Genomic DNA, 23,764 nt, shown 5'->3' on the forward strand with positions numbered 1-23,764 from the left:
GTCACACCAGTAGTTATACAGTACGTTTGTGCCAGGTGGGGGCCAGAAAATGCAGGGTGCTCTGAAAGTTCACAGCTGGGCGCCTCAGGGCATGTCAGGTGGCCCTTCCTTGCTCTCAGCTAATGATCTTTTGTGTTTCACTGGGAGAAAGGGGCCATCAGGAGAAAACCTCCTTTTCTTCCCACTCCTAGTTCTGCCGCCACCCACACCCACACTTGGCCTTGCTCTTACCTGGCCCTGTTTCTGCACCTCATCTATACCACCTTCTCCAGGACTCACTGTGCATGCCCCTTCTCTTCTACAACCTCAGTTTCTCTCCTTCTGGATTTTTCCTGCTAGCATGCACACATGGTTCCATTTCACAAGTTCCCCAAAAGTCCCTGTTCCCTGTGAGCTGTCATTTTGTGTCTTAGTCTCTTCTCATAGGAATTCTCGAGTTGTCTGTACTTAACGTCCCACCTCTCCATGCCCCATTGTGTCTTTTTATTGTGTCCTCTCCCCATTCTTGCTTGAACTCACTTTAGTCAGACTCTTGTTCCCACCTTACCACTGAAGCCACTCTTATCAGGGTCCAAAGATACTCGCAGTGACAATTCTGGGGGTGTTGTCGCAGTCCTTGTCTTACTGAGCCTGGCATTCGACACAGTTGCCTGTTCTTTACTTCTTGGGACCCTTTGCTCACCTGGCTTCTCATTTTCCTCTGGCTCCACTGACAGCTGCTTGACGGTCTCCGTGGCCACAGGCATTGGCTGTTTCTGTATCTGTCCATTCTTTCACGCATTGCTGTGGCTTTCCTGTCCCTGTTCTCACAGATAAGGATGAAGATAAAACTAAACATGCATTGAGCCAGTAAACCTTTTACAGGTGTGAGCACATTGACTCCTCAAGTGCTCCTCTCTGTGAAGCAGGTTTTGTTACCCTGTCCTACATGTTGGGTTGGCCAAAAAGTCCATTACGTTTTTTCTGTAAAATAAAAGATTTTTCATTTTCACCAGTAACTGTTGACTTGGATATTTTGAGTATGCCAGCTATTGCCCACTATTGGCTGCTAGTGGGTGGAGCCCAGGGGTGCTGCTAAGCATCTTCCAGTGCATAAGATAGCCCCACAGGGAGGAATTATTTTGCCAAAATGTTAATGGTACCAAGAAAGTTTGTGAACCACTTCTGACAGGTTCAGTCACGGCACCTTCTCTATACATTGCATAAATCTTTTTATGTGTTTCGGTTGTGTTTTTACCTTTTTTGAAATAATAAAGCATAATAATATGCTGAAAATGCGTTTTCTTCCATCTTGAATATTAAAATGGCTGCACAAAAACTCACCAAGTTTTATAAGTTTTGTTTATTTTATTGTTTATTCTATTACAGTTGTCCCAACTCTTCCCCCTTTTGGCCCCCTCTACCTGATAAGTTTCTTTTAAATGCGCACTGATATGGCAGCTGTCACAATACCATCTAACCAAGTTATTTCGAATACAGTTAAAGACAACTAAGCACTACTAGAGCCAGCATATGGAAAATAACTAAAGGAACTTTTTGGCCAACCCAAATCTACTGTTAGTTCTACTGTGATTGGAATAACACCTGCCTCCCCATCCTGTTGGCTTAGATCTCTGATTAAATGTTACCTCTACACAGAGACTTCCCTGCCTACCTAACCTGAAAGTATTCCTCTCATTCCTCTCTTCTCCCTGTTAACCCCTAACATCTACCTTTCTTCATAGTACTTCTCTGTGCTGAAATCCTGCTGTGTAATGTCCGTTTACTGTTTATTGTTTCGCTCCCTCACCGCTGTATTGCTAGCATCTGACACATAGCAGGGGTGAAAAGGGTATTCATTGCCTGGATGGATGGATGGGTGGGTGAGTGGATGGATGGTGGATGGTGGTTAAAAGAATGTGGTCTAAAGTCCAGTTGTCTGGGTTCAAATCCCATTTCCACTACTTGGCTAACTCTGATCTTTAGAAAGTTACCTAATTTCTTTAAATCTTTTTCTTTAACATGAAGATAATTGTACCATCTTCATAGGGTTATTGGGCAGACTGAGATAATCCATGTTAAACATTTAGAGCAGTTCTGCCACAGAGTAAGCCTACACACAAGGATGGGCTGGTGAGAGAGAATATTCTAGAAGAGGGAACAGCCAGTGCAGCGCCTCTATAAATATAGGACATATATTGAACTAGCTAGAACTTTTATAAATACAAAGGCTACTGATAAATATATTATTTTTAGCGTGCTTTCCATAATTATCCCAGTTTTGACCATGAAATCTGCAGAACAATAGTATCTGAATCTAAATAGCATCTGAATCTTTATCCATTTATTAAAGGAAAATTCAACACTTAGAGTTTTTCTGGTGACATACAAGATGTCCTTGTTGGAAGCTCATATGCAGCTCGCTTTGAGGAAGAGGAGGCCAATTCGGAAATGGTGTTGATGTTTGAACTACAACTGCAGTTAGAAATTTTCCCTGACCAAATGCAGTTAAAGTTTTAAGTTCATAGTGTTATAGGAAGTCTTTTTATGTCACTTTAATGTCATTAAAGCATTAACTGTCAGAATCTAAAGATTTTGTTTTCATTGGTAGTTTGACCAGATTGTAGACCTATTGTTGAAGAAACTTCCAAATTAAGCCAGTCACAAAAAGCCAAAATTGGCCCTGGCTGGTGTGGCTCAGTGGATTGAGTATGGGCTTGTGAACTGGACGGTTGATGGTTTGATTCCCGGTCAGGGCACATGCCTGGGTCCAAGCCAGGTCCCCAGCAGGGGGTGCAGGAGAGGCAGCCACACATTGATGTTTCTGTTACTCTCTTTCTCCTTCCCTTCTCCTCTCTCTCAAAATAAATAAAATACATTTTTTAAAAGTCAATGTGATCCTAGTTAAAATATATACTTAGAGTAGTCAGAATCATAGACACAAAAGTAGAATAGTGGTTGCTGGGGGAAAGGGTAGGGTGGGGTGCTGGGGGTGGACAATCAGTATTTGATGGGTATAGTTTCAGTTTTACAAGATGAAAAGAATTCTGGAATGGATGGTGTTGATGGTTATACAACATGAATGTATTTCATACCACTGAACTGTATACTTAAAAATGGTTAGATGGTAAGTTTTATGTTATGTGTACTTTATTTACTACAATAAAATAATGAGGGAAAATAAAAAACAAAAGTTCCTCAAGATACTAACACTTTTTTTTCAACTGCTAATTTGTAGGTAAACCAATAAATAGTCTTTCTCTTTTTGTTTGAAGAATCCCATATAACAGGTTTTTTAGGGAGCCCCCTGTTTTATTTTGAAACAATTCAAAGCTACCCAAAATCTGAAAAAATAATACAATGAATCTTTGTATATCCATATGTATATACTTTTCCTGAATCATTTGAAAATAAGAAAGACATAACAGTTTACTCCTAAATACTTCTAACTATATCTCCTAAAATCAAAGGTATTTCCTTGATATCATTGTCCCATCCAGGAAATTTAATATTGATTCACTATCATACAATATACAAGTTTATTTTCAAATTTCCCTAATTGTCTATAAAAATATGTGTTCAAGTGTGTGCATGTGTGTATGTGTATTACAATCCAAGATCCGGTCGAGGTTTATATATTGCATTGGTGTTCGTGTTTCTTTTTTTAATATATTTTACTTATTTTTTATTTCTTAATATATGTTGTTGATTATGCTATTACAGTTGTCCCATTTTTTTCCTCCCCTTTATTCCCCTCTGCCCTGTACCTCCCTCCCACCAGCATCCCACACCTTAGTTCGTGTCCATGGGTCGTACATATAAGTTCCTTGGCTTCTCCATTCCCCATACTATTCTTAGCCTCCCCCTGTCAATTTTGTACCTGCCATTGATGCTTCTATTCCCTGTACCTTTCCCCCCATTCCCCTTCCTCCCCCTCCCCACTGAAAAACTTCCATGTGATCTCTGTTTCTGTGATTCTGTTCCTGTTCTAGTTGTTTGCCGAGTTTGTTTGTTTGTTTGTTTGTTTAGGTTCAGTTGATATTGGTGAGTTCATTGTCATTTTACTGTTCACGTTTTTGATCATCTTTTTCTTCGATGATCTAAATCCCTTTACCATTTCATATAATAAGGGCTTGGTGATGATGAATTCCTTTAACTTGACCTTATCTGGGAAGCACTTTATCAGCCCTCCCATTATAAATGATAGCTTTGCTGGATAGAGTCATCTTGGATGTAAGTCCTTGCCTTTCGTGACCTGGAATACTTCATTCCAGCCCCTTCTTGCCTACAAGCTTTCCTTTGAGAAATCAGATGACAGTCTGTGGGAACTTTTTTGTAGGTAACTGTCTCCTTTTGTTCTGCTGCTTTTAAGATTCTCTCCTCTTTAATCATGGGTAATGTAATGATGATGTGCTTTGGTGTGTGCTTCCTCGGGTCCAACTTTCTGGGGACTCTCTGAGCTTCCTGGACTTGCTGGAAGTCTATTTATTTCCTTTGCCAGATTGGGTAAGTTCTCCTTCATTATGTTTTCAAATAAGTTTTCCATTTCTTGCTCTTCCTCTTTTCCTGGCACCCTTATGATTTGGATGTTGGAACACTTAAAGTTGTCCTGGAGGTTCCTTAGCTTCTCCTCATTTTTTTTTTTTTTTTGATTGTTGTTTCTTCATTCTGTTCTGGTTGAATGTTTATTTCTCCCTTCTGCTCCAAACTGTTGATTTGAGTCCTGGTTTCCTTCCCTTCACTGTTGGTTACCTGCACAATTTTCTTTAATTCACTTTGGGTAGCCTTTACTTCTTCCTCTATTATTGCGTCCCTACTCAACCATTTCTGTGAGCATCCTGATTACTAATGTTTTGAACTCTGCATCTGATAGGTTGGCTATCTTTTCACTGCTTAATTGTATATATTTTTTTTTGGAGCTTTGATCTGTTCTTTCATTTGGGCCATATTTTGTGTCTCTGCATGCCTGTTGTGGTGTAAGGGGTGGAGCCTTAGGTATTCACCAGGGTGGGGCAACCCATGTGGCCGTGTTGTGGCGCTGTCTGTGGGGGAGGGGTCAGAGAGGGGACAATGCCACTTGCTCAGCTCTGGGCCAGCTTTCAGTCACTTCCCCCACAAGCAAGTTGGGCCCTTCTGGTGCTGTTTCCTGGGTTGGTGGTTTTGTGTTTGTTCTAGGACCCAACAGACTCTCCTGTGAAGCTGGGAATTTCTCCTGCTGCCTCATCCCCCACAGATTTTATAGCCAGAGGTTTTGAGGCTTTATTTCCCTCTCTGGAACCCTGAGTTGTGCAGTCTGTCTCGATCTCCAGTTGTTCCTCCAGGTTCCAGGTTTATCTGCATGCAAATGTGGGACTGCCTGGTCCGCCAGCTGCCACCTTGCCTGCCCCTGTCCTCCAGCCACCACCGTGCTGTGAATCCCCTCTGCCCCAGCTGCCTGTCTCTGCCTTTCCTACCGGTCTCGATGACTATTGTGTTCTTTAACTCCTTGGTTGTTGGACTTCTATACAGTTCAATTTCCTGGCAGTTCTGGTTATTTTTTGTTTTTAAATTTGTTGTCCTTCTTTTGATTGTGTGAGGTGGCAAAGTGTAGCTACCTGTGCCTCCATCTTGCGGTACATTGTTATTTTTGAAGAGTCTAGGCTTTGTTCTCATTAGATGGCTTGCTTCCCCAAGATTTAGATTTAGATTTAACATTTTTTATAAGAATGTTCTAACAGTGGCATTGTGTATGTCTATGTGCCTCACCTCGGCAGACACAACATGTCAATTTGTTCTATTAATGGTAACGTTAGAGTTTAATAAATTTAGCTAATGTGATACTTCCTACTTCTTTTTCTTTTTAATAGGTATCTAGGGTGACACTTGGGATTGTGTGAATATTCTGTCTTCCATCCACCTTTCACTCAATTGTTTTAACATTTATTAATGGCCCTTGCCTGATTTGATTACTACATCTGGGGTGCAGTATAGTGATTTTCTAATTGTCATTCCCTCTGCATTTGTTGACTGGCTCGCGCTCGCTTGCTCTCTCTCTCTCTCTCTCCCCCCCCTCCCCCCTCGGTTAACAAGAGCTTTCTCTTTTTTTCTCCCCCTTCTTTCCATGTGGACTTGTGGAGTCTTTTCATACTAAGAATGGGCTATATTCTTTTTCTGTTATTCTTATTAGCCTATGGGAATCTGTGTCCTTTTGAAATGACCCCATTGGTCTTTGAATACTCAGTGTTTCTGGCACGAGGTATTCCAGGCTCCCCTGTACTTGCCTTGTTCCAAACCTGTCATCAGTCACTTTCCCCAGGGAATGTTGGTTCCTTTTAGGGGGAATGGTATTTAGAAACCAAGATCTGGGTGCTAGGTATACTTAGAAAATAAACTTTTTAAACAGATTGCCTGTAATTTTGATAGTGTCTTGATACTATTTAAGAAGAATTCCTGCCCTGGCTGGTGTGGCTAAGTGGTTGAGTGCTTGCCTGCGAATCAAAAGGGTTGCTGGTTCCATTCTTGGTCTGGGCACATGCCTGGATTGCAGTCCAGGTCCCTGGTAGGGGTGTGCGAAAGGCATCCACACATTGATGTTTCTCTTTCTCCCTCCTTTCCCCTCTCTGGAAAAAAAAAAAAGACCTCCTTATGTGTTTTGAAATGGTTCATCATTCGGTCCTGTGTATATATTTTTAAAATGTCTTCTGAAGTATAAATCTGTTGATACTTCTCTTTTTTACTCTAATCTTCACCCAAGGACATACTCACTGATTTTAGAAAGAGAGGAAGACAGGGAGAGAAACATTAATGTGAGAGAGAAATATCGATCAGTTGTGTCTCATACACTCCCTGACAACACGGAGACTGAACCCATAACCTAGACATGTGCCTTGACTAGGAATTGAACTCGTGACCTTTTGGTTCATGGGATGATGCTCCAACCACGTGAGCCACAGCAGCTAGGGCTGGGCAGTATATTTTAAAATGCTATGCTTATGCTGTGACTTGGTATTTTGCTATGCCAAGGTCTCTTTTCTTAACCTTACGTGTTTTATTTTTTTAACAGCTTTTTCTCACTAATACTACAAGGAACATTTTCAGATATTTTCTCTCAATCTCTCCCCACCATGTAATTTTAGTGTCTCAGATATGTGGTGTACCCATTTGCATACTGCATATATGTTTGTGTTTTACATATAAAAGAGTACATTTTTTTTAATCCCTCAAGCATGATTTTTTACTTTCTTTGGGGCTATACCCTCACTGAGAATGCATGGAGTAGATGGAGAAATGAAGGATAAAACTGATTTGTATTATAACAATACATTTTGTATTATAATAGTATATTTTAAAATACTAACTAAGTGCTAATAGTGCTGTGATCTTTTGCTTGCCTGAAGGCTAAGCTCATCCTACAGTTGCCAAGATAGTAATATTTCATCCATATGGAAGGGAGTTCAGAATCAACAGTCCTAATTTTTCCTCATCCAAACAGCTAGATACTTACGGATTTACTCTTTCCCAGCATTGCTTTTCTCTGGAATTGCTTGGTGTGTCAAGGTACTACTTAAATGTATTACAGCATTTAAGGGCCACATGCATTTTCCCCCCAAATCCCCCCTTTCTCTGCCTCAACACCACATAAAGAACTCTTCTTGGATCTGAGAAAGTGGAGACTGCAGTTAACTTTTTTTAAGCATTTACACATTACAGACTATCGTGTGTGCTTTGTGGGGTTTTCCCCTAAATCTTTACCTTTATGTCTCCCTTTTTATTGTTTCCTGCCTCTATCTTCTCTTTTCTTTTCTTTTGCTATCTCTACTCTCCCCAGCATTCCTTCCCTTTTCCTCCCGCTTGTCTCCTCTCTCCTACATGCTGTTTCCTTTCTCTTCCTTCAGGACTATGAGAGTAAACTGCAGGCCTTGCAGAAGCAGGTGGAGACTCGATCCTTGGCTGCAGAGACAACGGAAGAGGAAGAAGAGGAAGAAGAAGGTGAAAGCTAGTGGCTGACACTTTCCTGTGTATATCTTTTGGATCCGTATTATCAAATTCATCCTTTATCTGTGACCATAGTTGACCCTACAATTTATTGACATTTTACTGTACCAATTTGAAGATGATTTTCTGAGGATGCTCAGTGCTGAGAATCCAGGCTGTATTCTGTGAGGTTGGAGTGGGACTGTGATCCTCAGAACACAAGATTTCTGAGCGTATTAAGTCTTCATATAAATCTCTTGGGCAGTTCGCTTACACTCTCCAATATTAATGTCCACATGAAGTTCATACGTGTATATTGCATGTAAACGCAGAGCTTAGTCTTTGTTAATATGTCCTGTTCAGGTTTGTGGTTTGTGGTTTGTGTCCGGGTTTTCCGGTGAGGACTTTGGAATGTATCAATGTATATTAAATGGACCTCTCTTAATTCTTAGCTGAGCTAAGGCTCTGTTAGTTGTTATTGCCTCATATTACAGTGTAAACATTTGTCACATTTCACTTCTCCACTCAACCTCTCAGAAATTTCAGGCTCCAAGTTAACTTTGAAGCAACTCTTAATTTATGTAGTGAATTCTTTTATTTTTAAATATGTAGGTGAAATAAGACCTTTTACCCTTGTACCAGAAAGAAAAACAGACTATGTGGCATTGTGTATATACTTGGGGTTTGTTTCTATTATAATCCACACATTTGAGGTTATCTTTTTAAAAAAGAGAAGTCTATTTCTTTGATTTGCTGTTTTAAAATAAACAGTAGGATTTTTAAGGAGTTTTCTGAAATGTATATCATAACTGCTTTCATAATTTCAACAGAATTTAGCACGCTTTACTGAAAATAAGAAAAGCAGGAACAGCTGACTAGAGGAAAGCTGGGAGATCCCTTACTTGCTAAGAGAGGAGGTGGAGGAGGAGACAGTTTCCGCGTAGCCACGAGGTCACCATTAAACACACCCCGTTGCTCTTTCAGTTCCTTGGACGCAACATGAATTTGAGCTGGCCCAGTGGGCCTTCCGAAAGTGGAAGTCTCACCAGTTCACTTCCCTGAGGGACTTGCTCTGGGGCAATGCTGTGTACCTGAAGGAGGCCAACGCCGTCAGCGTGGAGCTGAAGAAGAAGGTATGGAGGGAGGGAGGGCGGGGGCCGACCAGAGGCGGAGCTGAGCTGCAGGGCGCTCTGGCGCTCATCCTGAAGCGGCCTTTCCCTTGGGGGAACTCAGCTGCTGTTCGCTCTGAGATAGGTTTATATGTGCACTTATTTAATGTATGTGCCTGGAATATAAGAGGTACTAATTACATGATTACTAAGTGAAAATTTTAAAATAATGTTTTCCACCTTATTTTATAAATAAGGAGACTGTATTCCTGATGAGCTGGAGAAACATGTTAGTAGAAATATGCTTCTCACCCTGGCTGGTGTGGCTTAGTGGATGGAGTGCTGACCTGAGAACCAAAGGGTTGCTGGTTCAGTTCCCAGTCAGGACACATGCCTGGGTTGTGGGCCAGGTCCCCAGTAGGGGGAGTGCGAGAGGCAACCACACATTGATGTGCTTCTCTCCCTCCCTTTCTCCCTCCCTTCCCATCTCTAAAAATAAATAAAATCTTCAAAAAATATGTTTATCATCTGTTAATCGCAAACTCTTTGTCCAACATATACTGTATGTTTTACTTCTTTTCCACTGGGCATGATTATATCGCCTTGTCTCTGAAGCTTACATGCCGAAAACAGGCCACTTAGCTCTGGTTTGTTCTCTGTGTTTAGGTGCAGTTTCAGTTTGTGCTGCTGACGGACACGCTGTATTCCCCTTTACCCCCTGAACTGCTTCCCACTGAGATGGAAAAAACTCACATAGACAGGCCTTTCCCTCGCACCGTGGTGGCAGTGGAAGTCCAGGATCTGAAGAACGGAGCAACGCATTACTGGTCACTGGAGAAACTCAAGTATGAAATGCTACTCACACAGCCAGCTGCTTTATTTAGGAAACAGTAATGGGCTCGAGGGGGTGGTCCCTCAAACTCTGCTCTCTGAGTTGTTGCCACTGCTTCCTTGTTTGTGCTTCTAAATGCTGTCGCAGGCCACTGACATTACTCTCCGTCCGTTTTCTTCTAAGTGAGTGAATCCCACTCGGCAAACACACCTTTGTCCTTTGTAGATAGGACCTATATTTACTCTTCAGAGACCTTTATACTTTAAGTGTTCCAATTTTATGATACCTATTTATGTCTTAGATCTAGTAATTTTGATCTTTTCTGTCCTGGATCTCGGGATGACCAGTGATAAACAGGAAAGTTATAAAGCAGCTTCCTCTGCTTTTAGTATGATGAGATACTTCTCACTGGTTCGGCATATTTGAGATACACCACTGAGCAACATTTCTCCTGGGACTCAGTAGAGGTTAGGTGGCCGTTCTTGACTTTTGGTGGCTGATCTCCACACTCAGACACTTTGGGTACTGTTTTGGTTTCTGTGCTTTTAGCCTTGCGTTTATTTAATATCATTAAGTGATGGGAACAGCGCTTTTTTTTTTTTTTTTTGCATGGAACATACTTCCAAAGTGAAACGTCAGTGCTATCTCACGATACTAACCCAGTGCACGTCTGTTTGCCCGGTAGGCAGAGGCTGGATCTGATGCGGGAGATGTATGACCGGGCCGGGGAGATGGCCTCCAGCGCACAAGAGGAGAGCGAGGCCACTCTGACGGGCAGCGATCCGTTTTATGATCGGTTCCACTGGTTCAAGCTCGTAGGGAGGTATGTGATGATTTCATCTGACACGCTCTTCTTAAATAATGAATGGTTTTACTTTAATTCTTTGGAACTTCAGCAGATTTTACAGAAATAAAAGAAAAGGCGTACCCAGCCGCCCCATTTACAATCTGGTGCAGTCCTACTCAACTACTCTGTCGTTTGGTAGATTTCCCTCCAGGCTTTTTCCAACATGCGTATTTGTTGTAAGTCACAAACTTGCAAAGTAATTGACAGTCTTCCCAGACTCTCAACTCATTCACAAAATGTCTTAGAGTTGAACAAGATAGATTCAAAAGAAAAAACCTGTGTCTGTATCCTGCAGTTTAATATTGCAGTATGACTTACACCTTATCAGACTGCACCCTCTCTATGATCCGAAATGTCCTCACTTTTTTTTTAAAGCAATGAATCTCACTTTATTCTTTGCTGGAGTGAATTAGTTGCACACCTGGGTAGTCCTTTTGAGCCTCTTTTTTGTATACATATTTCAACATTTAATGAAAGTAAATAGTGCCCTGTGAGTCCATATTGAGGCAAGTTCTTAGAGGTTTAGAATTTAAAAAGCAGAGAAATGTAAGTTTTGTGCTTAATGATTTCAGAATTTAAATTGTTTTTCAATTGCAAAATCTTCCTGACAGTCTTAAAGGACCCGGGTAAAAAAGGAAGAGCTGTAGTCATAGCATTTTTTTTCACTCTGCTGTGATAGTGGCATGTTTTCACAGGGGTGGATTGGCCGAACAGGTTTGCCCACGCAAGGTACATCTTTGCCTTGCCACATTCCAGGTCATGCATTTTGTTTTCTGCCTCTAGATGACACGGGAATTGGAGTGAAAATTGAGACATTATTGTACTTAATATTGAGTGCCTCCCTTGAGGCCTGGCTGCTGATCTTTTGTACAAACCAGAGAATATAAACCTTTCAGGGCACATTGTTTACCTGGGATATTCTACTCATGCGTTTCTTTTGCTTTTTTATTCTAAGGATCAGTCCTCGTTCCCTTTTACCTGAATCAGATGACTTATGCTTATTTTATCCTTTTGCTTTTCACTTGCTTTTACTGTGTTGATTCCTTAGTGGATTCTGTGCTGTTGGCACCTGTAGCTTCCTGTTTAACCAACTATTCCTCTCTCCTTGGCTGTGTCGATTGGCGTCTTATCCGGCGTCTAGCTCCCCCATTTTCCATGGCTGTGTGAATGAGCGCCTTGCCGACCGCACACCCTCCCCCACTTTTTCCACGGCCGATTCCGACATCACTGAGCTGGCTGACGAGCAGCAGGATGAGATGGAGGATTTTGATGATGAGGCATTCGTGGATGACACCGGCTCTGACGCAGGGACGGAGGAGGGATCAGATCTCTTCAGTGATGGGCATGACCCGTTTTACGACCGATCCCCATGGTTCATTTTAGTGGGAAGGTTGGTGAGGTTACTGCGAGAAAGGCAAAAAGGGACCAGCTCTTGCTCTAAAGAGGCTCCTTGTACAATTTTGGATGATCTTGCTTTAGCCAATTCAATTCATGACATGCTGATCAGGCTAGAGAATGTCCTCAGGCAGGGTTTGTGAGGTCCTGGGTCTGCTTGCTGCAGCATAGGGCCATGTGTGGAGACTCTGTGGGGAGGACCCGTTGTCTTAAATTGCCCGGTAATATTCTTCTAAAGCAGGAGACCCCAGAGGAAAAAGTGACTAAGGCTTAAGGGTCAGAGGTTACAGGGTTGAAGAATGTCATTGTGGGTTCATGTTTCCTTTTAGAAGGAACATGAGTAAGGAAGCATAGGTGACAACTTGAGAAAGAGCGGAGCAAGCCCAAGGTTGGGCGGAATGATCTGTGGCATCAGCAGGAATCCAGAGGACATAGTGGAATTAGGGGTAGTATTAGATACTACTTTTTCCTTAGTCTGTGAGTGCAAAAAAGAATCAAGAACTCAGTTTCCTCTTCATCTAAAATGCATGCCTGCCTTTGGCCAGTTTCACGGAGCCTATCCATAGATCTTTGGCTTCTGCTAAAATTTTACCTATAGGCTTTGTAATGATGAATTTCATAAAATTATCTGTTGGCACCACCAACAATGGGTATTTGTTCGCCAGTGCATGGAACTGCTTTGCGGTGGGTTCAGTTCCCCGGACTGAGGCATTGTCTCTGGCTCCATCTGTCCGTGACGCGGGCTCTCCTGCACACGCTGCTCATACTGGGGCCTTTGTCTGCACCCAGTCTCCGTGCTGAAGTGATTTTAATTACAAATTCATCAGAGCAGCACTCACTGGATTAACCAAAATGTACGTCCTGGTTTTAAAGTATTAATATGTAATGGTTGGTTAGAACCACATATTGCTGAACCCTTTCAAAATAAGGAAATTTTGTCCGCCTTAAATGGGTCAGTGCCAGTTATCTGAAAATTGAAGTGCAGTGCTCTCCTTACTCAGTAGAAACACAAGGTTCCGACACTCAGCTTAGAGTGTGGTGTTGGTTACCTGGTTAGAACTAAATAAATAATATAGAGTATCACAGTTATGGAAAGGGGGAAATGAAAGCTTTTTGATAGAAATGAACACCTCAATTATGACTATGAGTTGTAATATTAGTCTCAGGGTTTTACAGTGGCAAAGAGACATTTTTTTCCCATGAATAAGCATGAAGCGATTATATAACCATGGACCTTGTTTTCTACTGGTGTATTGCCAGGAACAGATGCTTAGAATTTCAGAGAAGCTGATTTACATTAAAATTGAGAAAGGTAATTCTTTGTACAAATAATGGGACCACGATGCTTGCTTTATTTTGTGGCTGCATGTGTCCATCAGCACATTTCCATCCTACACTAAAAGGGTCAGAAGTTAGAACCAAGTTTCTGTCCATAAGCTGCTTGGTCCTGGTGCCAGTTGCACAGCTTCTAAGTCTGCTCGCTGCAGCCCTGCATCGCCACGCAGTGGGGAGTGGGGAGTGTCATTCCCTGGCTCGGTGGGAAGAACACTGACCGCCGAGGAGCCTAGGTCCCAGCTTTGGGCTGGTAACTTAAAGTGAGCCCTGGTGGGTTCTCAAGTGTAAAACAAAGAGTTAGGTGGGGGGAAAAGAGCCTTAAGGCCCTTGTTTGTCTTTGAGATTCTGTCATCCACACTGGCAAAATGAGGTGTCCTGGATAAGACTTCTATCAAGAAGCACTTGTATTTTGAGTCAGTTGTATAGAAAACTTAAGTCACAGCCCCACTTAATGTGGAAATTTATTGGCTTAAGATATATGCATTGTTTTCTCTCTGTTTTATTCATTTTAATCATATCAGTTTTAAGTGTTAGAAATAAAGCAATCGACTCAACTTTGACTTTCAAATAAAATATTTATGGCACTATAGCTCAGGAATTGACCTTTCCATTGTTTGGGTTCCCAGGTTCTAAAACCTACTTTGGCTAGCAAGAAAAAGAGGTCAGAGGAGTAGGTGAAATCATAGCCCTTAGTCAAGTGCAGGAGAGCACTTTATTTTCTTTCTTGCTGCATGTCTCATCTGTGAACAGTTTATAACAGTGCAGCGTCACCCGGTGATACAGTGGTCATTGTACACGTAGGAGAAGCAACTTCTTTCCTGTTCTCATGACGCACAGGATGGGGTTTCCTCTATTGGCATGTAACTACAAATACAATTCACTTGTAAAAATTTCCAGTTTCTTGTGAAATTCCATTTGTAAGTTTTGTTCCTTGGCTGCCTCCGGTGAATTTTTATATGAAAATTAAAAGAGCTTGTCCCTTTAGCTATTCTCTTATAGCATGCTGGGATGTTATGAACCGTCCATCATACTTTGGGATGACATGTAAAATAGTTAAGCTACTCTTCTGAGTTAAAAGGGGGCAAAAGATGTTATTCTGTGACCTAACTACCTGACCCAACATTCTTTCTGTAACTAGAGCCATAATCATGCTGATTTTCCTTATCTTTATGTTGACAAAATTTGTTTCCCTTTTTAATGTCACTTCACAGAACTTCTGCTAATAAATCCTTTACATCTTCCCCTCTTTATCCTGTTCTCCTTCAGTCTGCTAGGTCAAGGTATAAGGACTCTTACGAATGTGGGGTGATTATTAAAATTCTAGTTCAGGCCCTGGCTGGTGTAGTTCAGTGGATTGAGCGTGGGCTGCGAACCAAAGTGTCGCAGGTTCAATTCCCAGCCAGGGCACATGCTTGGGTTGCAGGCCATGACCCCCAGCAACCGCATATTGATGTTTCTCTCTCTCTATTTCCCTCCCTTTCCTCTCTGAAAATAAATAAATAAAATCTAAAAAAAAAACAAACCTCAGGAAACTCTCTCTGTTTGATGCATTGAGAGGGCAAATCCAAAGAAATCAAATAAAAAAAAAATTCTAGTTCAGAAACCTCAGAGCAGAGTGTTTATACAGCACTGATGCCCCTGCCACTGCCATAGAACTGTAGAATTCTCGTTTCTAAAAGGAGAAGCCTGTAACAGTACTTCTCTTCTTCCACATTTGGAATAGCCACCGCCATAGGCAGAAAGGACCGTCTTGTCTTGAGTGTGTGCTCAAACAGTACTGCATTGTAATGTGCGTGTGTGAACATGATATGCCGTGCCTTCAAGTAGTAAGCTTTTTAAAATTAAAAACAGGCATTCCTGTTTTTGAATAGCTCTTTTTAAGTATAAAAAAGATAACTATTATAAATTAAGCATAGTGATAAATCTAAACATGTTCTATATAGTGAATATTCATCGTGACTGATGCTTTGGAAAATCAACCTAATACACAGTTGGATGGCTTTGCTTCTCTGTCTCTGGTGGAACTCGTTTTTCTGGAAAAATCTTCCACCTGTACTTAAAGATAGAGGACAATTCATTTTCCCATTAATTTATGTACTTAGATGTTGAACCGCTCACCAGTGGCCACCAAGACCAGACATGGTTCTTGCCCTCATGGGTTTACAGTCTGGTGGATGAGACAAGGTAAATAAAATAATTATGTAAATAAGCACATTGTAAACCATAGCAGTTCTGGAGTTAGGTGTGTTCCTGAGATCATATAACGTTGGGGAGACCTGGCACCAGAGATTGGTGTTTGGAATAAGACTTCAAGATGTGGGATGCAGGCACGAGGTAGGTAGTGGAGTCCAGAGAGGACTCCGCTCTGCACTGGGGTGAGCATGTGCAGTGGCTGCCCACGGCCAAGGCACTGACAGTGGGCGCGTCTGGCTGGATCGCCACTAAGAGATGAAGGTGGTCTTGTGCTGTGCGTTCACTCGCATTGGAAGTGAGATCACCCATTTGGTACCTCATGCCAAGTTCTCAGTCTTTAAACCCTGTCACAGTAGTTGATGTCTGAGAGTCTTGTTAAGAAGACTTTTTATTTTTTAATTTTTCGTACAACAAAACTTTAATTCTCTGTTTCTTAGCATTTCGCCCTCCCACCTTCGGAGCAGACTGAAAGAGAAGTAGATATCATTCGATCTGGTTTAATGTTCATTTGCAGTTCTTTCGTTATACTTTCATTCGTGTTTTATTTATGCTCTTAAAGTTTTAACATTTGTTTTTCTGTGGTGTATTTTGTCAATTTTCAGAATTGTTTTCATTACTTTGAGTTGAAATCCCAAGAACCCATTCATCTTCCTTTTCTCTGTTTTAAAGTAGATTTTTCAGAGCAAGAAAAAAGCAAACAGACATACGCGTCAGTCATGTTACTGTGTTTGATTTCTCAGTGCAGATGTTTACCCTTTGTCTTGTCTCGTGTTCGGGGATCAGCATGTATCACGTGGGAAGACAGGAGTAACAGTAGGAGCTCCGTTCTGTTTCTTATTCACTAAGCTTTGTGATCACCGGTTTTTATTGCTTTACGAAAATCGATAGCTACAATAATGAAAGAAGAGAAAAGAATACAAATGTGATAGGACTTTGCCAGTTCATTTAAAATAGAGAATGTTAGATCTGAGACTTATCTTTTGTATATGCATTTCTGAGTCAGGTTTTGGGTCTTAGCATCAGAATCAACCCTTTATGCACCAGCGGTCTTCTCCCTTGGCGTTTGTCTCGATTCCTGTCCACAGTCTCCTCTAAGCTACTCAGAAACTCCTGGCTACATAGCCTCCCCGCACCCATATGAGTCAATAACCCTGCTTAAAGATACTAGTCATTTCTTGGAGTAAAAATAAAGACCCATAACACTGTGACTTGAAATCTATTTTAGACCTATCTCAGTCACATTCTTCTGCCTTTTTTACCTCCTGATTTCTGTTTTATCTGTTGGGAAAAAGAAAACAAAACAAAATAAACCTCTTTATAATTCCTTACATTAAAAGGTTAAGCTCCTTAATGGGCTCCCTTTCCCCCACCCTTATAAGCATTTATAGACTAGTATCTGTAAAGTCTACTTCCAATTGTTACTCTTCTACTTACAGCAGTTAGTTTTATAGGAGTAACCAATTTGGTTTAAGTTAGTCTTTGTCAGCTGTTACCAAGTATTTGCATTTGTTTATATGTTATCTGTGCTACAAAGCAACTGGAGGGAGTCTGAGAGCACAGAGCAGAGAGAGAGGCTAACCTAGAGACAGGGCCTAGAAGCCAGTCCAGTTTCACAAGGGTGTTTTCAGTAATTTTGACAGCCAGCTTCCCTGTCTGTGGGATGCTCAGATGTCCGTCTCCCGGTTTCTGTCTCTAGGGCATTTGTGTACCTGAGCAATCTGCTGTATCCCGTGCCCCTGATCCACAGGGTGGCCATTGTCAGCGAGAAGGGTGAAGTGCGGGGGTTTCTGCGTGTGGCAGTACAGGCCATTGCAGGTAGGTGGTCCTCCTCTGACACGGGAGCTGTGGGCTCTTTGCCGGGAGACAAAGCAGGCAGTTCTGTGTGGGCCGCGCCAGTTACACACGCAGGCTGCCATGTGTCTGTCCGTCTTGGAGAAAGCGTTTACTGCTTCCTTGCTAACTGTGGTTCCCGAGCACCAGAAATAGCTTCTGTGTAGTCGGGGCTACTGCTTTTGGAATGCGGGGGAAAGGGGTTTTCTTTAACTTGAAGGACAACTCTTGGATTAACTTTATAAAAGCCATTTGCATTTTAAATAATGTATATTAATTGCTTCAGAAGTAATAAAGTATTTTCAGGACTTTTTCTTGCCTAATTTTTCTCTCAGAATACTTCTAGACATTTCCGTCCTGTAGCTACTATTTTGTAATACATGGACAAAGGGTCTGATACTTCTCCATGATCCAGCCTACATTCTGAGGGAAGAATGTGGCTGTATTTCCTATAACATGGTTATATTTCCTATAACTTTTCTGTTTTAATTTCTAACTACTGTGCTGTGTTTAGTGACTTTTCAGCTCCTCCCCATGGAAATCTGTAGCATAATCACCAGCGTTGGGTTCAGGGACGTCTCCACAAGTACAGTCTAATATTTTAAATATTTATTGAGTATTGTTGAGTGTGGTCTTGCCAAGTGAAAGGATCAGTATTTTTAGATACGACATTTGAACAGTATCAAGAATAAAACCGATTCAAATGCAACGCGTCTCATTTGAGCTGAGGGGGTCGGTAAAGGCAAGAGTAGAGTTGAAAGCAGCTCGCCCTGGCTGGCGTAGCTCAGTGGATTGATGGCAGGATGCGAACCAAAGTGTCACAGGTTCGATTCCCAGTCAGGGTACATGCCTAGGTTGCAGGCCGTGGCCCCCAGCAACCGCACACTGATGTTTCTCTCTCTCTTTCTCCCTCCTTTCCCTCTCTAAAAAATAAATAAATAAAATCTTTAAAAAAAAGAAAGAAAGAAAGCAGCTCATGTGACCTTCCTGCTTCGTTTTCTTTCTTCAGCAAAAAGGCTCGTCCTTTGGGGTCTCCTGTTCTATTAAAGGCCTCAGAACCTAAGGTTCCACTGCTTCATTATTTATTGTATTATCCGGTGAGAGTCGTCCTCCCCTGCCCCACAGGGAGTCTCATTCAGTCTTTGCTTTTTTTTTTTCTCCTTCCTAGCGGATGAAGAAGCTCCTGATTATGGCTCTGGGATTCGACAGTCAGGAACAGCTAAAATATCTTTTGACAACGAGTACTTTAATCAGGTGAGACACCGTCCAGGAGGAGGAACAGCTCATGGAAGGAGAACAAACTAGACTGCTGTGTAAGAAGGATGTTCAGCGCTGGAGAACAGTTCCTCTACCTGGAACTAAAGAGGATAGGCAACCATAGGGCGTTTAATAGAATATGGGGCATATCTGAGAATTAAAACAGTAATTTGTATTTTCTTATATTGTCTTTTCTCAGGCAGCTCTTAATCCACATAATTTTATGGTCACTATTATTTGTTAGGCAAATAAACAAAAGAAAGAAAACTGGAGGAAATGTATTATTGTACTACTTTGTCATCTACCACCCCCTGCCTTATTTTCAGAGTGACTTTTCTTCGGTTGCAATGACTCGTTCTGGTCTGTCCTTGGAAGAGCTGAGGATTGTGGAAGGACAGGGTCAGAGTTCTGAGGTCATCACCCCTCCAGAAGAAATCAGTCGAATGAATGACTTGGGTACGTAGACACAGTGTACTCTGATTAGGGACGTTTCCAAAGAGGGAGAAATAATCGACCGTTGTCAAGAAAATGGTCGGTCACTTTCATTCACCAGGAATGGAAAGAATGTTCTACTCTCTCCTCTTTGAAGGGTGTTCTGTGCATCATTTGAACCAGATGTGTGTTGTCTGACCCTCTTTAGACTTGAAGTCAAGCACTTTGCTAGATGGGAAGATGGTGATGGAAGGGTTTTCTGAGGAGATTGGCCACCACCTGAAACTGGGCAGCGCCTTCACTTTCCGTGTGACGGTGTTACAGGCCAGCGGCATCCTCCCCGAGTACGCGGATATCTTCTGCCAGTTCAAGTAAGCGGCCCTTCGCTCCGCCTGGCTAGCCGTTAACCCCCACGGCGTCTCCGCTTTGCATTTGTGAGGTGCTCACCCTCCTCGAAATAACTGCCACCCGTCTCTGGAGTGAAACACTCTCTTCACTCCAGATGGGACTGGGAACCGGAACCTTCAGTGAAGTGAGTCAGAGTGCATGCTGGGGAGGGGCGCGGCCATGCCCGCTGCTGGCAGGTGCTGTGGCGGACTGCGCCCCTCTGCAGCCAACACAGGCTCTGGCCCAGAGGAGCCTGTTTATCAGTCTTGCTAGTGCTCTTTATGCTGAAATGTTTTATTAATAAATCTGAAAGCAGTGAATTATTTACTTACTAATTATGCCTAATTAATACTTGGGAAACAAAGTTTAAATAACATAATGAACAGTAATATGCTTCTACATCAATTGAAAGAAACAAGTAGTGTATAGAGAGGATGTGACAGGCTTCACTTCTCATCCACTTACAAGCTTTTCCTGTCCCGTGGCCCTCTGGACTCTATAGTGTAGCTGCTTTCTCCTTGTGACCGCCCTAGGAAAGCACTCTTCGGAGAATCTTAAGTTTTAATACCTGCAAGCACCAGTATATCTTTGCAGTATTTGGGGAGGGCCACAGTGCAAGAGAATGACATCCCCTTCTACAGCCCAGGTCCCCAGTGGTGCCCCCAGGAGGCTGCTTCAAAGTTCGCCATCCCTCTCCTCCGTCATGTGGTCTTCCTGGGCGTCCGAATGCAGCTGACAAAGCGTTGCTTTTGTGGGGAGTTTAGCCCAGTCCTGAACTACATGTGATTGCTGCATGTATAATTTTCTGTAACAGATAATCATAAAAAATATTATCCATCTGGTACTGTTGGTTTTGCCCATTTAATGTGTTTTTACTAAAAGCTTCAAATTTAGAGTGGGATGGAGTTGGCTAGGTGAATTGGTTTTTTGGAACTTTCACTATCCTGCTCAGGCAACTGGTGTGCAGGGTGTGGCACAAATAACGCCCCTCTTTTTATTACAGAATTGTAAGCATGCAATTCTGTAACAACAATATCACCCTCAAGCACAGCATGACATTTGAGGTGAAATGTTCAAATTAAAACTATAAAGTATTACGCCTATATTATTACCCTACCAACCACACTCAAGCAGGTATTATTACTTCTGCTGGACCTTGTATTTAATGGAAAAAACCTACATGGTTAACTGATGTCTGAAATGACAGTATGTTGGTTTTTGTCCTGAAACCACCTAAAAAGAGCAGCATGTCTACCTGGTGTTAGCTCTGGAGGAAAGAGCATGTTGACTCGTGTTGAGAGAAGACTCAGGTCCTTTTGCAGCTTTTATAAACTCTCGTCTGGCCTGCGTAGGGAAGACACAGTTGTGGAGCAAAGTGACTGATTTCACGTGTCACCCGTGTGGAACCCCAGGGTAATTGCACCTGCTCCAGGCAGAGCGCTGGGGGAGTGTAGGTCAGGGGTCACCCACCTCTGCTGGGTACGATGAGTCCCCAGACTCAGTGAATGATTCGGAAGACAAGGAGCTCGTCATCCTGGTCTCTCTGCCCCCATTCAGAGTATTCTTTTCCTTTTTTCTTGTGGGAATGTGGGATGTCCTTTTGATGGATATTTCTCTCTGACAGTAAATCTTAGTATTGAGGATGTTTGAATTCTTTGCTTCTTTTTATTTCAGACTTATCATAGGGAGGGAGAGAAAATAATAAAACCTCACTATTTGTGAGAACAAATAAATGTAGCCCACTGATTCGACAGATATTTCAGGAGTATCTTCTATTATGTTAAGCCCGTGGGAGAAGCTCAGTGTCTTTTGGGGAGACAGGCTTATGGATACATTATTACACACAGTGAAATCATCACTGTGGAAGAAAAAGGGGTTCCTGGTGCTGGGGGAACACAGAACTATTTGGGTGAGTTAGGACAGACTCTTTGCAAAGGGTGGCATTTGCATTACTCATAGCTGGTCTGAGAGAGACTCCTAGGCAAGTGCCCCATCCACAGGGTTTAGCATACCCTGTAGAAACTTGGACCTGCCAGATCTTTCCTACACAAAACAGTTTCATAATTTTTATTCCCAGTGAAAACCACAAAGGAACAGGAATTCAGGGAATTCACTCTTCACGCTCTCTAAGGCCTTTCTGCATGTGTATCCACATGGTTAAAGGGTCAGGGCTAGTGCATTTTTCAGTCATTTTTGAGTAAAATCTAAAATGCTGAGTGTATAGGAAATGTTTTGACAAGATCATGTAAATAATTTGCTCAATTAAAGACTCTGCTTAAGTGGGTGTTTCTTTCCATATGATCCGATTTGAGCTCTTACAATATTCAAGGGTGTCAAACCCATTTTCACTGGGGGCCACATCAGCCTCGTGGTTGCCTTCAAAGGGCCGAATGTAGTTTAGGACTGTGTACATGTAACTGCTCCTTAACTAGGGGCAAGGAGCTTGGTGCTGCTGCCGGGGAGAAACAAGGTGGAGGGCCGGATTCGGCCTGTAGGTCTTGTGTTTGCTACTTGTGATGTAGATCCTGATGAAACCATTTAATGAAAAATTCTTGTGTCTTATTTTTCCATTAAGCTTTTTGCATCGTCATGATGAAGCGTTCTCCACTGAACCCCTCAAAAACAATGGCAGAGGAAGTCCTCTGGGCTTTTATCATGTGCAGAATGTAAGTGACGTGGACATTTTTGCCAGATGTATTGTGGGTTGGTGGTGCCTTGAAGTGGCTGGTGTGGGGCTGTCATGTGTGGGCTCCCTTGGGTTTTCTCAGCCCAAGAAGGATGGTGGTCACGGTGCTGTGTGAGGCAGGTTCTGTGGGGAGAGTAGACCGTGGAGGGAGTGGACAGAGCAGCTGGCCTTCTCTGAATTACAGTGGTCCCCATAAGTGATCTGCCAACAAAATTTTCCATCACTTTGAATGTAGTGCAGAGGTATCATACTCATTGTCACCGGCGGCCACACGAGCCTTGTGGTTGCCTTCAAAGGGCCGAATGTAATTTAGGACTGTGTACATGTAACGGCTCCTTAACTGGGGGCAAGGAGCTCGGCGCTGCCGCCAGGGAGAAACAAGGTGCCGGGCCGGATAAAACAAGGTGGAAGGCCTTGTGTTTGCCACCTGTGATGTAGTGAGTTGTTTTAGTGTTTCCTTCCTAGACAAGTAAGCATTTTAGTATGAGTTTATTAAAGTTAATGTATTTATTGTCCTTAAAACTATAAGGTACTTACATTGTTCAGTTGCAAATAAGATAAAAACTATTAAATCTTTGTAACTAAGATTTAGATTCTGTCTTCCTTGCCGCTGATACTATGATGAATCCATTAATGCCCTTTATAGCTCTTTCATATGCGGAGTAAGAAAACAGACCTCCCATCTCTTCTAGGAAGGGTCACTCAAACTCTACTCAAAAGTCCTCATGCCCATCACAACAGCTAATAGTCCTTGAGAGCCTATTTTCCCGTCAGTCACTGTTATCAGTGTTTTTTGTGTCTTAACTTGTGTAATCCTCGCCTTTATGCCAGAGACCATCGTAATCCTCTTGTTCCTGCTGTGATATCGTAGGCCCAGAGCAGTTAAGGGAGCAAAGCTAGGAAGGGGCAGAGACAAGTTTGAACCCAGACTTGTGGTTCTGGCTTCCAGGATCTTCACCACCACACGAATGGTCTCTCTCTCTTGTTAGCCATGTCCGCTGTCTGAAGGATGAGAGGAAAGGACAGCTCCAGATGTGGAACGAGCAAATACAGGACACACTATTTCATTTTTATTTTTAGTTGTATAAATATGAGTGTGCATGTATCCAGTAACCATTGATTGGCTACTGTGCACAAGGACTGTGCTTGATACGCTGGGCAATGCACAGAGGAATCACAGAGGAGTATATCCCCGGAGAGCTCACAGTTATGATAGGGAAATAAAATGCTCATTTAATCAACAGTAGTACAAGATCTAGAGACATTAGAGAGGTATTCATTAAATGCTATGGGAGGAGAGAGAAGGAAAAGTAATTTCCATTAGCAGAAAGGTACTTCTTACTTTTTTCATTGGGGGCGGGTGGTTGGGCATAGAAAGGAAGTGGGGGACTTTCCGGGAGGACACAGTATAAATAAGAGAAGGTGGGTCAGCCCTAGCCGGGGAGCTCAGTTGCTCAAAGCATCATCCCAGTACGCCACCTGGGATGTGGGTTTATCCCTTGTCAGGGCACAGACAAGAAGCAGCCAAT

At 42.4% G+C, this 23,764-nt stretch overlaps 1 protein-coding gene across 14 annotated transcripts in view; it reads left to right on the forward strand.

Moving 5' to 3' along the window:
* The window catches only part of KIF1B (kinesin family member 1B), a 136,072-nt gene that overhangs the window by 81,213 nt on the left and 31,095 nt on the right, over positions 1-23,764 (forward strand). For 10 of the 14 annotated variants that reach the window (XM_036025287.1, XM_036025292.1, XM_036025290.1 and 7 more), the window contains 10 exons: positions 7,854-7,947; positions 8,917-9,065; positions 9,708-9,886; positions 10,559-10,696; positions 11,862-12,110; positions 17,340-17,458; positions 18,642-18,727; positions 19,057-19,186; positions 19,371-19,533; positions 22,125-22,215. In XM_036025287.1, the coding sequence (XP_035881180.1) occupies positions 7,854-7,947; positions 8,917-9,065; positions 9,708-9,886; positions 10,559-10,696; positions 11,862-12,110; positions 17,340-17,458; positions 18,642-18,727; positions 19,057-19,186; positions 19,371-19,533; positions 22,125-22,215 (1,398 nt within the window). The remainder of the gene's footprint in view (positions 1-7,853; positions 7,948-8,916; positions 9,066-9,707; positions 9,887-10,558; positions 10,697-11,861; positions 12,111-17,339; positions 17,459-18,641; positions 18,728-19,056; positions 19,187-19,370; positions 19,534-22,124; positions 22,216-23,764) is intronic. The other 4 variants (XM_036025297.1, XM_036025298.1, XM_036025299.1 and 1 more) reach the window with 1 other exon arrangement.

The sequence above is a fragment of the Phyllostomus discolor genome, chromosome 5 (genome assembly GCF_004126475.2).
Source record: "Phyllostomus discolor isolate MPI-MPIP mPhyDis1 chromosome 5, mPhyDis1.pri.v3, whole genome shotgun sequence".
In the NCBI taxonomy this organism is placed as follows: Eukaryota; Metazoa; Chordata; class Mammalia; order Chiroptera; family Phyllostomidae; genus Phyllostomus; species Phyllostomus discolor.